Genomic DNA, 14654 nt, shown 5'->3' with positions numbered 1-14654 from the left:
GCACACAGACTGTCCAGGAGTTGGCGGATGCTTTTAGTCCAGGTCTGGGAGGAGATCCCTCAGGAGACCATCCGCCACCTCATCAGAGCATGCCCAGGCGTTGTAGGGAGGTCATACAGGCACGTGGAGGCCACACACAATACTGAGCCTCATTTTGACTTGTTTTAAGACATTACATCAAAGTTGGATCAGCCTGTAGTGTGGTTTTCCACTTTAATTTGAGTGTGACTCCAAATCCAGACCTCCAATGGGTTTGTAAATTTTGATTTCCATGATAATTTTTGTCGTGATTTTGTTTGTCAGCCACATTTCAAACTATGTAAGAAAAAAGTATTATAATAAGAATTATTTCATTCATTCAGATCTAGGAATGTGTTATTTTAGTGTTCTCCTTTATTTTTTTGAGCAGTGTATATAAGGTTCAGAGCTTTTGTGAAATACAAATATAAATCAAACTGGATGGACATCCGAAATAGAGGAAGGACAAAAAAAAAAAAAAAACTATTGTAAAATAGATTGTGTCTGTAAAATGTGTATAAGATATATAAACTGAAGTTAGAAGCCTAAGTGGTTATTGGTTTACTCCAATTGGGGGAAGTGTGGTAGTGTTTGCAGGGAATAATAAAGGCATATTCTAAAAAAAGTATGTATGTCTATATAGGTATGTGTATGTATATATGTGTATATGTATGCATGTGTGTATGTATATGGATATATTTATTTACCCAAAAAATATATGGGGGATTGAAAATGATGCAGACAATTACATTGATGGAAGCAACATTCTTTCAGCAATATTAAGCTGAACCACCCCTTTAAAAGGAAAAAAAAAATCCCTTCTTTGGGATAGGGGGCAGTATTTTCAGGTCCGGATGAAAAGCGTGCCCAAAGGAAACTGCCTGTCACTCAGGCCCAGATGCTAGGATATGCATATCATTGGTAGATTTAGATAGAAAACACTCCAAAGTTTCTAAAACTGTTAGAATTATGTCTGTGAGTATAACAGAACTGATATGGCAGGCGAAACCCCGAGGACAAACCATCCCAAAAAATAATAATTTCACCTTACCACTGTTTTCAATGACTAGTACTATAATTATAAGCCCAAGTCCTCCCAAATTGCAGTTCCTAGGGCTTCCACTAGATGTCAACAGTCTTTAGAAAGAGTTTCAGGCTGGTTTTTGGAAAAATGACCCAGAAATTGTAGTTTTTCTAGGTGGCTCGCATTTTGGCTGTAGCGTTTCCAAGCAAGTGGAGGAAAGCGTGTTCTTTCTTAAGTCAAACTTTGGAAAAGTTTATTAGTAACGTTTGGGATTCATTTTGTATGCATTTTGATGGAGGGAAACTGAGTGGATTATTGACTGAAGCGCGCCAGCTAAACTGAGTTTTTATGGATATAATGAAGGACATTATTGAACTAAAGGACCATTTGTAATGTAACTGGGACCTTTTGGAGTGCCAACAGAAGAAGATCTTCAAAGTTAAGGCCTATATTATATCGCTATTTCTGACTTTCGTGTCGCAACTCCCTGGTTGAAAATGATTTGTTATGCATTTGTGTGCTGGGCGCTGTCCTCAGATAATCGCATGGTTTGCTTTCGCCGTAAAGCCTTTTTGAAATCTGACACGGCGGCTGGATTAACAACAAGTTAAGCTTTATTTTGATGTATTGCATTTAATTTAATTTGAATTTGGCGCTCTACCATTCCACCAGATGTTGTCGAGGTGTCCCGCTAACGGCACGCCTTTCCTAAACATTAAAGAGGGAAAAAAAGGGGGAAAAAAGACCATGACCCCGCTTGAGCTGCTGATATTTATACACGAAAGGGAGCTCTCAGAAATGTATCCACATTTATGGACTGCTCTCAGAATTTGTCTTCTCTTCCAGTGACCTTAGCTGAAGCAGAGAGGAGCTTTTCAAAGTTGAAGCTCATCAAATCCGACCTGAGGTCCACCATGTCACAGGAACGCCTTAGTGCCCTTGCTGTCATCAGTATTAACCATGCAATTGCTGGGCAGATTTCTTATGATGATGTAATTGATGACTTTGAATCAAGGAAGGCAAGAAAGGTCAGGGTTTAGATGGCAGTTGTGCAATTTAGTTTGTGTTTCTTGTTTGAAGTGCAATAGTGTAATAATCAGGTTCTCTTCTTTATAAGTGTGTTTATAAGTGTGTTATTCTATTTGTGTATTTGTCTGATATAGGATTTGTGCAATTTAGTTTTTTAGTTTATTGTTAGCAATAGGGTAATAGTGTAATAATTTGATTATATTTATTTGTATTTATATACTACAATTTGTTTCTATTTGTCTTTGTTACTTTTTGATATTTTTGAGTCTTATTTTTGTATATATTTTTTATATTTATATAGTTTTAAATGTTATGACTATGTATTTGTGTTGTTCCAAATGTCTGAATAAAAATTACAGTTAGTGCAGAATGGTGCTTTTTTTGTTGTTGGCTGTGGGGTAACTGAAGGGGTGGTTCTCCCAGGGAGCCATACAAGCTAGAACCGCCACTGCATGCCAGGCTCTCTTGGCTGAGAGTTGAGGAAAGACTGACTGCTTCACTTCTGTTTTATAAGAAACATGTTGGAAATTGCAAGTTGTTTGCACTTACACAAAGCACTGACCCCACGAGACACCAGTTTTTTTAGTCCCCAGGTCCAGAACAATTTCAAGGAAACGTACAGTATTATACAGAGCCATGAGTGAATGGAACTCCCTTCCATCTCATATAGCGCAAGTGAACAGCAAACCTGGTTGAAAAAAAACAAATAAAGCAACACCTCACGGCACAACGCCTCTCCCCCATGTGAGCTACTTGTTGTATGTACTGACATGTATGTGTAACTGAAAGATCCACACAGACTACATTTTAATATTTGTAAATGTATGTAAAGTCTTTTGTCTGTAATGTATTTGTTGTTATGTGTCAGAGCCCAGTAAGACTAGCTGTCTCCGTTGGCAAATGGGGATCCTAATAAATCAAATCAAATGTATATCAATAGACACATGTATGCCATGAATATGGGAACTAGAGGAGGTAGGCTGCTGAGTGCCTGGTGAATGGAGAGAAAAATATCCTGTACACACCACTAACTCATTTTCTTATACGATTCACTTTTGTCTTCCATTATGCATACATCTGATTTGCCAAGCCCAGACCTCGGATTTGTGTGAGAAAAGAGGTGTTGAATGCCAAACCTTTTGCACTCGGGAGCCAAGAGTATGTAGAATGCTGACACCAGTAGAAAACAACGCCATTCTCTACAGCTGCATGTGCTGCTAATGGAGCAGCTGTGGCGTGTGGGGTTGGGCTGTTCTTTTCGGCAGCTTTCAAAGACAATTCTTACAATGGTGTGTCACCTGAGTATCAGAACATATCTATGTTGTGGTACAGTACAGCTACCTGGGCTGAGCTGCTATGTGAAGGGAGTTGGTGGTGATGATGAATTGACCATCCCCTAGTAGTCCACTGTGCTGTGGGGCTGCTGTGGCCTTCCTCTTACCTTCTCCATCACTTCGGTTTGTTTTTTTCTTCCTTAGACTTTAATGGTGTCACATTGTGAATTCTCTACACAAGCTGCCTCTATTGGCCATTTTTTCAGGCCAGCCGTCACAAACGGCCCCATGCTGTCAGACTGGTCATTATCTTGATATGAGGGGTCAGGCCGGTCCCAAATGGGTTTTTTTCTGTCTTGAGGTTGTTGTTTTTTGGTTGTCATGCTGTCCTTTGACAAATCTCTTATTGTTCGTCCACACCCCCCATGTGGCCAGAGTGAGAGAACTAACAGGAACTTTTCAAATTAACCCAAATCCCAGTCTGCCTGTTGAATTTAACTCTGTCAAATTGACTGCCAGCATCGACATAAAGGAGATGTATTTTTTATGTGTACATATCAAGAGGACGAGGGGCTGTAGGCAGCAGGCTAGTCTCATAGGGCGGTCACAGTGCAACCGGAAAGGTTTCCAATTCCAAGTGTTTTGAAGACATTTTTAAAAGGCTTGTGATAGCCACATCTACTTTCCGTGACATCACTCAATAGACAGGGCCTCTCATGTAAGGGAGCTATTGATCGGATCACCCCTGTTACCTTGGACCCTCAGAAAAGGGGATTAAGGGGTCAATTGACATTATTGGCAAACCTGTTTTTATAGCTCTCTTTGTTACAAGAGTGGCATGACAGGATTTTAAATGGGTGTTTGCTCTCACTCTGTAACAAAGAGAATATATTTTAAACAGAGATGACTGAGAACTATGGCACTCTGCTTCCTAACAATAGCTGTTTCTATATGCAGCTTCATGCTATATGCAAACTGTATGCCAGCAATTAGCATTCCATTGAATGCTTCATGAGGGGGAAATCCAACATGCAGGCTTCTCGCAATCTTGGCTTTATTGTAGAGATCGCATAGAGTTAGCACTCTGATGTACATTGAACGCTACCAATGCATTTGACCATTTAATTGTTGTGGGAATGCTAAGACTCTAGGGTTTACTAGATGGACTTCACGCCCATTAACCAGGCATGAGTCCTAACCTCCGCTGTAGTCAATAGAGGCTGGTCCAACAATGGAAAATCAGTTGCTTCACTCTTTGGGGAGTGCAATTGGGTTTTCCTTTCTCAAACACACACCAGTGAGTGCTCTCATGAGGTTCATTGATTGTGGCTGTGATGATGACTTCAACCATGCCTGGCCTCTCTCTCTCTCTCTGGCAATCCAGGCCCACTGGCCCATCCATCCATCCCTTAGAGCTGAGCCATCATCATCACTGTCAGATGAACCAATCATGACCAATTACTGGGATTATCTTTCAGTGATCACAGCACATCTGGCAGCCATCAGCCACTGTATAGATTGTTGGAAGCAGGGGAGACAGCAACCTGGCAGGCCAAGGCATGATCCTAGCTGCTAGAGACCTGGCCAGTGCCAACAGGGTTGAACTGCAACTAGGGTAAAGGGGCACACCTAGTCAAATCAAACTGAATGCAATCAACCGAAATGTGTCTTCCATATTTAACCCAAACCCTCTGAATTAGAGAGGTGCGGGGGCCTGCCTTAATCGGCGCCCAGGGAGCAATTGTTGTCGGGGGTGGACTGCCTTGCTCAAGGGCAGAACGGCAGATTTTTCCACCTTGCCGGTTGAGGGATTCGAATCAGCAACCTTTCGGTTGCCCCCCCTAGAATTATTATTATCATCATCACCACTCAGCCTCTTTCTTCCAGCCCTTGTCCCAACACTTAAGATCATTTATTGGTAGCTTCTTCTCTGGTGGGGAGCCAAACATCAGCCAAAAAGAGAATAAATCTTTGATGTAAAATCAGAGATAGTTGCTTCATCAATTTGACAATTTGTGTCACTCTACCAAAGCACTGAAAATTATTTTACAGTTATGTTACCACAGTGTCTTAAGAATAAAAACTCAAATCCAATGTGCCTCCACGAGTATAGAGGTAGTGTAGTAGAGACAGACAGACAGGAGTGTGACTGCATGGTGGGATGATTTTAAGGGTCTTTCACAGATGATTGGTGAACATGTTTGCGGAGGATTTATGCAGCATCAGATGTGACATCTGTAGGCGACACAGTGTGCCATATACAGAGCCCCCAGCCATGGACGGGCGTTGGCTATAAATGGGGCATGCTAAAGTAACCCAAAGGTACTCTTTGAAAAACAAACAATACCTGACCTTGTGATCGTTTACGCTATACAGTTACTCATATGTGCAAGATCCACTTACAGGCATAGTGCTCCCAAGACTAAACGTGACAGAATGCTTTTTCAGTCCCTTGTGTTTTTTTTGTATCATGTCATGTGCATTTCATTCCTCTTTGTTTTTGTTGGCAACCTGGTTATTCTGAGAACATGGGACAAATACACAATAACGACATAAAGGTTTTTGAATGGCAGGATGCCAGGCAATACTTTTCCCTTGACATATATTTATCCTTACATCGCAGGGACACCAGAAACACTGAAACTGGGTCTTATGTCTGCTATTTTGGTTGACTTTTTGATATTGCTGCAGATGGTTCTTTTGATAATGTTATCAGTGCTATGCTGTTCCATTTTAGAGAATGAAAACCTCTCTGTATTGTATGTGCTCTGCTTGACTCTGCTGTGCTTTGCTCTCCTGTGCCATGCTGTGCTATGCTAGACTATTGCGTATGCCGTTTTCACCTAGCTATTGAATGTGTGTGCTGTCTCTCTTGTGCCTCTCTCCCCACAGAGTGTAACATCTTGATTGAAATTTGTCTGATAGTTTCTGTGTGTCTCTGTCCTTGTCATTAGGAGTGCCATGATTGCTGACTGGGTGTACTGGCTGTCTGGGGGCTCAGATGAACACATAAGCAAGCTCATCAAACTGTATTGGCAGGTGAGAACAGATGGCCCCAGAGCAGAGACGAGGGGCCCACCGCCCAATCAAAAGCTCAATGAATGATTATTACTTAAAAGACTGCCGACTGAGGTAGCTCTTTGCATATCAATCAGGCAGAACGCTGCATAGCAGTAAACGGTTTATAATGAACCAGAGCACAGCGTGGTGGCACCGAGTGAACCTAACCTCAACACTGGCAAGCAAAGGTCATCCAATGAATCAGCCTCTAGACTACTGTATGGTTACACAAACCTTGTTCTCTCTAATCTAATCTTAATGACCTCAACCACTACTATCACACAATTTACAGAATTGACAGAATACATGTAATGTGTTTGCTATGTTTTCCCATTTTTACTTGCCTTGCATGTCTAGCATCATGACCATGTAGTACTGAATATAAACCCCAAGCTTTGTACATGAGTTTCCATAAGATGTTGGAGGTTGGCGAAGGAACACATGCAAACATAGAGGGAATTACACTCGCTGAAGTTGCTTTTCTGCACTTCAAGTTTAGCAGAGGAAAGGTGAAGAGTTCTTTTAATTCGGAGGGCAAAATGAATGCTTTTGACCTTGAAAGTGGGTTTGTACGGATCTGCATTCGCTTGAAATCGAGCCTTGATTTGCATTTGCTTGAAGTGAGATGAGTGCGGGATAGATTTTAGTATTCAGTACATCAAGCACCTTCCGTTTTATTCATTTCCGTCCCATGTGAATTTCAATACGTCTGTGTGTGTTTATCCTGACGGCCCTTAAACTAGCTCCCAACATCACACACAGCCTTCTACCCACTGTGGGTTTCAAGTCCCTCAGTGAGGGCCACAGATTTAGAACCACACTACTTCCACTTTTAATGTTTCCTTTGTCAAATAAACAGGGGAGAAACTTCGGACTGGTATTGACGTCAAGGAGGCATTTTGTTTTTCTATCGCATGGCCTTTTTATGGATCATCTTTACAGCTAACTCATTCCATATTTTATTGCAATACTTTCTCACTAAACATGCACATGGAAATGAATGTCAATAGAAAATATCTTCGAGCCCTAGCTATGGCATTTGTTTCATTGTGATACATTTTCTTGCCTGCTGACAAATGGCTCAGAAATTCTCCATCAAAACAGAACACCCCCAAATAATTGAATCAATGGGCGAAAACACAACATTATCTCCCTAACTACTGTAGGGAGATAATGTTGTGTTTTTCTGGGTGGTCAGACTAATGAAGCCTCAGCTCTTTCTCTTTCACTTATCAATAGAGGTGATTTAATAAGGTAGCTAGCTAGCGATCTGAAGCTCAAAACGAACTCATTGACATAGTACTGTAATCTGCTTATTCTAATGTCATCTGAAATAATAAGTAGATGGAGAGCTGAATTGTCTGGTAGGGTAATATTTCCCTTTAGCTTCAGACAAATGTAAAAGGTTATGGGAAAACCAAAGCCATGTTAATCCCCAATCCATAATCTGTTCCCTCTCATTCAGAGTGGATTTAAACGGAGAATAGATTAGTCCAGGAACACCGTTAGTTTCCCAGTTGCTATGTTTTATTCATCCCAACAACCCAACGGAAAGCATAGCAATGTTTAAAATTCTTAGACATTTTCTTGTTTACAATTTAAAAAAATCCCAGTCCATCAAAGCACAGAAAACAGTAAGAACAAATGTAACCTTGAATGGCCAAATCAGCAGATCTACTGTCACAGCTCTTGTAGCAGCCTGAACAATTCAATCAGCTCTGCTTTTAGAAACTTTCATCATTTTAGGAGTGTCTACCTCTGAGTAAGGCCAGCAGCATACCACCCTGCATACCACTGCTGGCTTGCTTCTGAAGTTAATCATGGTTGGTCCTGGTTGGTCTCTGGATGGGAGACCAGATGCTGCTGGAAGTGGTGTTGGAGGGCCAGTAGGAGGCACTCTTTCCTCTGGTCTAAAAAAATATTCCAATGTCCCAGGGCAGTGATTGGGGACATTTCCCTGTGTAGGGTGCCGTCTTTTGGATGGGACGTTAAAGATCCCATGGCACTTATTGTAAGAGTAGGGGTGTTAACCCTGGTGTCCTGGCTAAATTCCCAATCTGGGCCTCATACCATCACGGTCACCTAATCATCCCCAGCTTACAATTGGCTCATTCATCTCCTCTCCCCTGTAACTATTCCTCAGGTTGTTGCTATAAATGAGAATGTGTTCTCAGTCAATTTACCTGGTAAAATAAGGGTTAAATATTWAAAAAATAAGGAAATTAGATAACAATGGTCCTCTCTTACTCTCTTCCCTGCCTCACACGACTCCACAATCCCAGGCTCTGTTGGACGAGGCGATCACCATGGAGGATGGTTTCTCTGTCATGTACACCCCGTGCTCTGCTGGGGACTCCGTGGGGGATTGCATCGCCAAGGCTGAGGAGACCTTCAGGAAACAGCACACTGCGTTCACAGACTACCTGTTCACAGGTATGGAATATAGACCAGGGGGAATGGGAGCGAGGAATAGACTCTCATCTCTATGAGATTCATCCTTTAGAAATGATAGAGCTCCCTCCAGTAGAAGAAGTGAGTGAGATGAACATGGTTCTCCCCCACATCTTCCTCTCAGCAGGAGGCTATACTGTATAGCCTGTTCTCCTCACTGTCAGCCTGCAGCTCAGACTAGCAGGGGTCAAACACACACACTGCCAGTGCCTCAATTAGCCTGCCCTGCCTCATCTTTCCACCATGCCCTCCTATCGAAAACAAATGCATATCTACAGACCCCTGTCTAGATCAAATAAGCTGCCCTCTACTGTGGTTTAGCCACATTAGCTGGTTACCCCACCATGGGCTGTCTGTTACCTCCCCATGCAAGTGTGTTTCAATTTGAGAAGTGCTGTTCCATTAACTCTTAAAGATGCAGTCCATGATCTTAAGCACTTACAAATTCGTAACATATTGTATGAATTGGAATTCGTTAACGTATTATACGTATTGCAAAAAAACATTTATATATATTTTTTCAAATGCAGGACTTAACATATTCGAACTGGATGACATAGTTCACAATCGTGCAACATTTTCAGGGAGCACTACTTTCAAAACTACTGGCTGAAATAATACAAAACCTCTGGAGACTCACTTTAATTACCCTCTACACTGAGACATGTGCTCTGAATGGTGCATGTGTCCGCGGACAGGTCCGATTTCTCAAACTGCCATGGGGTGAGGCATGAGCTGTAGAGTCCAGGAAGGTCATCAGCAGGAATGGTTGGAAGAGGGGAGGAGAGAAGAGGGGAAGGAGGAGGAGGGAAGGGAAGGGTAGTACCCAGAGACAGTGGACGAAAAGGGCTGAGGATCTCTGAAGGCCTTGATTAAAGTTAGACTTGTGCTCAGTTCTTTGCTTCCACCCAGCCAGGATAACAAGCCAGACCAGTAACCCCCGGTGACACAGGTCAGTGGTCAGAGAGGAGAGGGGAGTGCTCTCTGGACCAGCCTCATCAATAACACCACCACACAGGGGAGGGAGAGAGACACACACACACACACTGAGAGAGGAAAGAGGAACATTCACTTGAGTTTCTCCAGAAGTCTAGGCTACAGTATTACTATTATAAGACTCAGTGAGTCTTGCTGAAGGGTATTGCTTTTTTGTGTTGTACATTCACCATGGAAACTATGAATTCATAGACACAGCAGGGAACCCATCATCCATCCATCACCACTCTGAGGGTGAGCGTCTGTCTGGGGTGAATCCTTTTAAGGCTAATAGCATTAATGTAACTTTGACCCAAGGGTCAGCAATGCCATGAAACCAACCCAAATGAGTGACCTGGTTTGGGAGCAAAGCAGCCATTGTGGGGGACACTGGTAATACAGTAGGCTACCCAATTCCAATGGCACCCAACTCCCTATGTAGGGTCCCTATTCCCTATGAACTGTAATCAAAAGTATTATACTAAATAGGAAATAGATTGCCATTTGGGATGCAGCCTAGTTGTAATCCAATCATTGGAATTCCATGGAGAACACATCATCCCCTGCTGTGGCTTCTGTCAACTGCCTCGGGGGATGAAAAAGGCAATTTCCCAATTTTTACGCATTTATGGTACACTATGCATACAGGCAGTAACATATGAAAGGGCTGACATTTGTGTGTGGTTTTGAATGTAATATTTACGGGTGAATTGGCCTGTAGAACATTACAAGACATAAAGACACTACTTGTATGTCAGAGCATTGTGAGAATAGCAATCAACAGACTCAAGAAGAATCAACGTACCCAAGTCTGTCTCTCACACATACTGTGCATTATATTGGTCATATACTAAAAAGACTGATTGGATTCTATTGATTTGAGAGGAATGAGCTGTTAGCTAAATGTGGTGCAACGAATCACTTCTCACTTCTGAGATGTACTGTATGTCTTTGATGTACACTGTCATTGATGAAATTCACCTAATAAATAAATAGATTAAGATTTATGTTAATTAACCAGCCCTCCTGTTCCTCTCTGCCTGTCCCCCAGACCCCAGTGGAGGTCACCTGCTGCCCCAGACCACAGACTGGAGCAATCCCCCGTCCACCCAGCAGAAATACGTCCTCACCCTGGGCTTCAGGAGGGGACAGGACGGCAGCTTCCTCAGCAAACTCACCAGCAGGACCTGCCCCTCTTTTACAGGTACAGATACTGTACATCTCACTGACGCGTGACACTGCTGGCACACACACAACACAGAAGTTTGTTGCTAGCAGCTGTAGTCACTGATTTTATTGTCCCGGGCTACTGCAATACTTACCAACTCTTAACTCATGTATGCCTTTTCAGTTTGTAAAACGGTTTTAAAATGTTGGAGTTTGTACATCTGTTGAAGCATGCTTGTTTTATTATGGACGTGTAACTCTGAGAACTGAGAGAGTCGATAGAGTTGTTTTCTGAAGTGGTTGCAGATGATGTAGAATATTGAAGTATGCAGACAGTTCCAAGTCACTGAACCCCCTTGACATCACACAGAGTGGTATGACTGTCACCTAACCCTTGACCTGGTGATCACGTCACACTGTCAGCTCTGTGTTCTCACAGCACCTTCATACTCACGACACCAAAGAGATCCCACATACTTTCTCTAAAACAGACACACACTTCTCAGAATGAACAAACAGCAATGCTGCCGAGAGACATTTCATATTTATTAGCGACTATTCAGGCAGGGTTGTTGCATACCACAGTACTGCAGGCTTAGAACACTAGGTTGGATGATGGTAGGAAAATGGACCACAGGCTTTCAGTTCATTACATTAGTCAGCTAGTCAATTTTGGAATTAGTGGATTTGTCATTTGACCCCAGTCATCTTGCAATCATTACGTCAAGGGGGGCAGGGGAGGTGAAATATTGACACTGTTGAAATGGAACAGTAATCTAGCTTCTGTATTATGCATTTACATGACACTTCATATGGTCCACAGCAGTGGTTCCCAACTTGTTTTGGTTACTGTACCACCAACAGAATTTTGCCCTTGCTGGAGTGCCCCTGAAGTACCCCCTCATGTACATTTTACCAGTAGGCCTATGGTCTCATGAGTCTTCTTAGGTACCCCTTGTGGATTGGGAACCACTGGTCTAGAAAGAGCATACAGGAGAGATGTTGTAGAACTGACTGCTCTGCACTAACAAAGATTATATAGACTGACTGACTGACTTTCTATCTATCTTTGTTGGCTTGTTCAGTTCCTCGGTAGAGGAGCGCACAGACAGAGCTGAGGAGGTCAGCTGTGCTGTAGTCGTCTGCTCTGTTAAAAGGCAGGGGGGAAATCGATGCCTTTGTGTAATGTATCAAAGACATGGGCACTGCATGGGTCTGTTAAGCCATCAGTCATTTGCCGCTGGCGCAGGGGGGGTGGCTGCTGAGCTCGCCATAAGGGGATGTCACCACTGCAGTGTGCGTGTGTGCTGCTGCTGCTCAATCCTGCATTGATTAGCAAACCGTAGTGTTGATTAGCTGTAATTTATTTGTGCTAAAGTAAGTTTGAGTTTAAAGCTGAGTCTGTGGATGTTGATTGTATGTTTATTTCTTTGTTTGTTCAGGACCCAGAGCCTCATTCAGCTCCAGTAGCCCAGAGGACATGGAGCGGGTGTGTGACACGTTCAGCAGGAGGATCCTACCAGTCTTAGATTTTATTAAGTGCACCAAACTAGCTGTGGGTATACGTTTACATGCTTTGAGTGGAGGAAAACAAAGCAACCATAATTGACAGAACGATAGGTCATATTCGGTCCTTAAGCTCTACTAAAAAGAGTGGTGCTGTACTGGTGAACAAAATGTGCTGACTGACTGAGCGTCACTGTTTATTTTACCTTTATTTATGCAAGTCAGTTAAGAACAAATTCTTATTTTCAATGACAGCCGAAGAACAGTGGGTTAACTGCCTTGTTCAGTGGTAGAACAACAGATTTTTACCTTGTCCGCTCGGGGATTCGATCTTGCAACCTATCGGTTACTAGTCCAACGCTCTAACCACTAGGCTAGCTGACGCCCCACTGTGCACCACGTGTGTTATCTGTCAATTACCCTCTCCTCTTGTTAAGAACAGGCAGGATGGTGTGAAGGTCATCACGCCTTGGTCGTGGGTAGGTTGATATGCACTCATTTCCCTGTGACTTTGTAAGAGACGGCAGCAGCGTTACCAGACGGCTAGGCAGCAGCGTTAACAGACGGCTAGGCAGCAGCGTTACCAGACAGCTAGGCAGCAGCGTTACCAGACGGCTAGGCAGCAGCGTTAACAGACGGCTAGGCAGCAGCGTTAACAGACGGCTAGGCAGCAGCGTTAACAGACNCAGACGGCTAGGCAGCAGCGTTAACAGACGGCTAGGCAGCAGCGTTAACAGACGGCTAGGCAGCAGCGTTACCAGACGGCTAGGCAGCAGCGTTACCAGACGGCTAGGCAGCAGCGTTACCAGACGGCTAGGCAGCAGCGTTAGACGGCTAGGCAGCAGCGTTACGATAAAACGGCTTAGGCACAGCGTTAAACAGACCGGCGCTAGGCAGCAGCGTTACACAGCACGGCTAGGCTAGCAGCGGTTCTACCAGACGGCTAGGCAGCAGCGTTTACAAGACGCTAGGCAGCAGCGTTACCAGACGGCTAGGCAGCAGCGTTACCTAGACGCAGAGCAGCGAGCCGGCAGCAGAGTTAACAGACGTAGGCAGCAGCGTTAACAGACGGCTAGGCAGCAGCGTTAACAGACGGCTAGGCAGCAGCGTTAACAGACGGCTAGGCAAGCAGCGTTAGAGACCAGACGGCTAGGCAGCAGCGTTAACAGACGGGCTGGCAGCAGCGTTACAGACGGCTTAGGCAGAGCGTTACAGACGGCTAGGCAGCAGCGTTACCAACGGCTAGGCAGCAGCGTTAACAGACGGCTAGGCAGCAGCGTTAACAGACGGCTAGGCAGCAGCGTTAACAGCGGCTAGGCAGCCAGCGTTAACGACGGCTAGGCAGCAGCGTTAACAGACGGCTAGGCAGCAGCGTTACCAAGACGGCTAGGCAGCAGCGTTAACAGACGGCTAGGCAGCAGCGTTCAGACGCGCTAGGCAGCAGCGTTAACAGACGGCTAGGCAGCAGACGTTAACAGACGGCTAGGCAGCAGCGTTACCAGACGGCTAGGCACAGCGTCCAACGGCTGGCAGCAGCGTTACAGACGGCTAGGCAGCAGCGTTACCAGACGGCTAGGCAGCAGCGTTACCGAGACGGCTAGGCAGCAGCGTTACCAGACGGCTAGGCAGCAAGCGTTACCAGACGTGCTAGGCCAGCAGCGTTACCAGACGGCTAGGCAGCAGCGTTACCAGACGGCTAGGCAGCAGCGTTAACAGACGGCTAGGCAGCAGCGTTAACGACGGCTAGGCAGCAGCGTTACCAGACGGGCTAGGCAGCAGCGTTACCAGACGGCTAGGCAGCAGGCGTTACCCCAGACGGCTAGGCACAGCCGTTACGACGGCTTAGGCAAGCAGCGCGTTAACAGACGGCTAGGCAGCAGCGTTAACAGAACGGCTATGGCAGCAGCGTTACCAGACGCTAGGCGCAGCTTACCAGAGCGCGTAGGCAGCAGCGTTACAGACGGCTAGCAAGTTACCAGACGGCTAGCAGCAGCGTTACCAGACGGCTAGGCAGCAGCGTTACCAGACGGCTAGCAGCGCACTAGTAAGAGCCTATTAAGTCAGAACTGTCTGTCATATTCTTTAAGCAACGTTTGTTCAGATGCATCACAGTAACTGTATCTTAATTTCAAACGCTTTCTCTCATTCTA

The 14654-nt window shown here is 44.4% G+C and overlaps 1 protein-coding gene across 1 annotated transcript in view; it reads left to right on the top strand.

The window, feature by feature from the left end:
- Positions 1-14654, top strand: part of LOC111975958 (spermatogenesis-associated protein 16) — a 59027-nt gene that overhangs the window by 25881 nt on the left and 18492 nt on the right. Inside the window, exons 5-8 of the mRNA XM_024004632.1 lie at positions 6300-6384; positions 8688-8838; positions 10883-11035; positions 12441-12557. Coding sequence (XP_023860400.1) covers positions 6300-6384; positions 8688-8838; positions 10883-11035; positions 12441-12557 — 506 coding nt within the window. The remainder of the gene's footprint in view (positions 1-6299; positions 6385-8687; positions 8839-10882; positions 11036-12440; positions 12558-14654) is intronic.

The sequence above is a fragment of the Salvelinus sp. IW2-2015 genome, linkage group LG16 (genome assembly GCF_002910315.2).
Source record: "Salvelinus sp. IW2-2015 linkage group LG16, ASM291031v2, whole genome shotgun sequence".
Classification (NCBI taxonomy): Eukaryota; Metazoa; Chordata; class Actinopteri; order Salmoniformes; family Salmonidae; genus Salvelinus; species Salvelinus sp. IW2-2015.
This window is presented reverse-complemented; position numbering and strand designations above follow the sequence as displayed.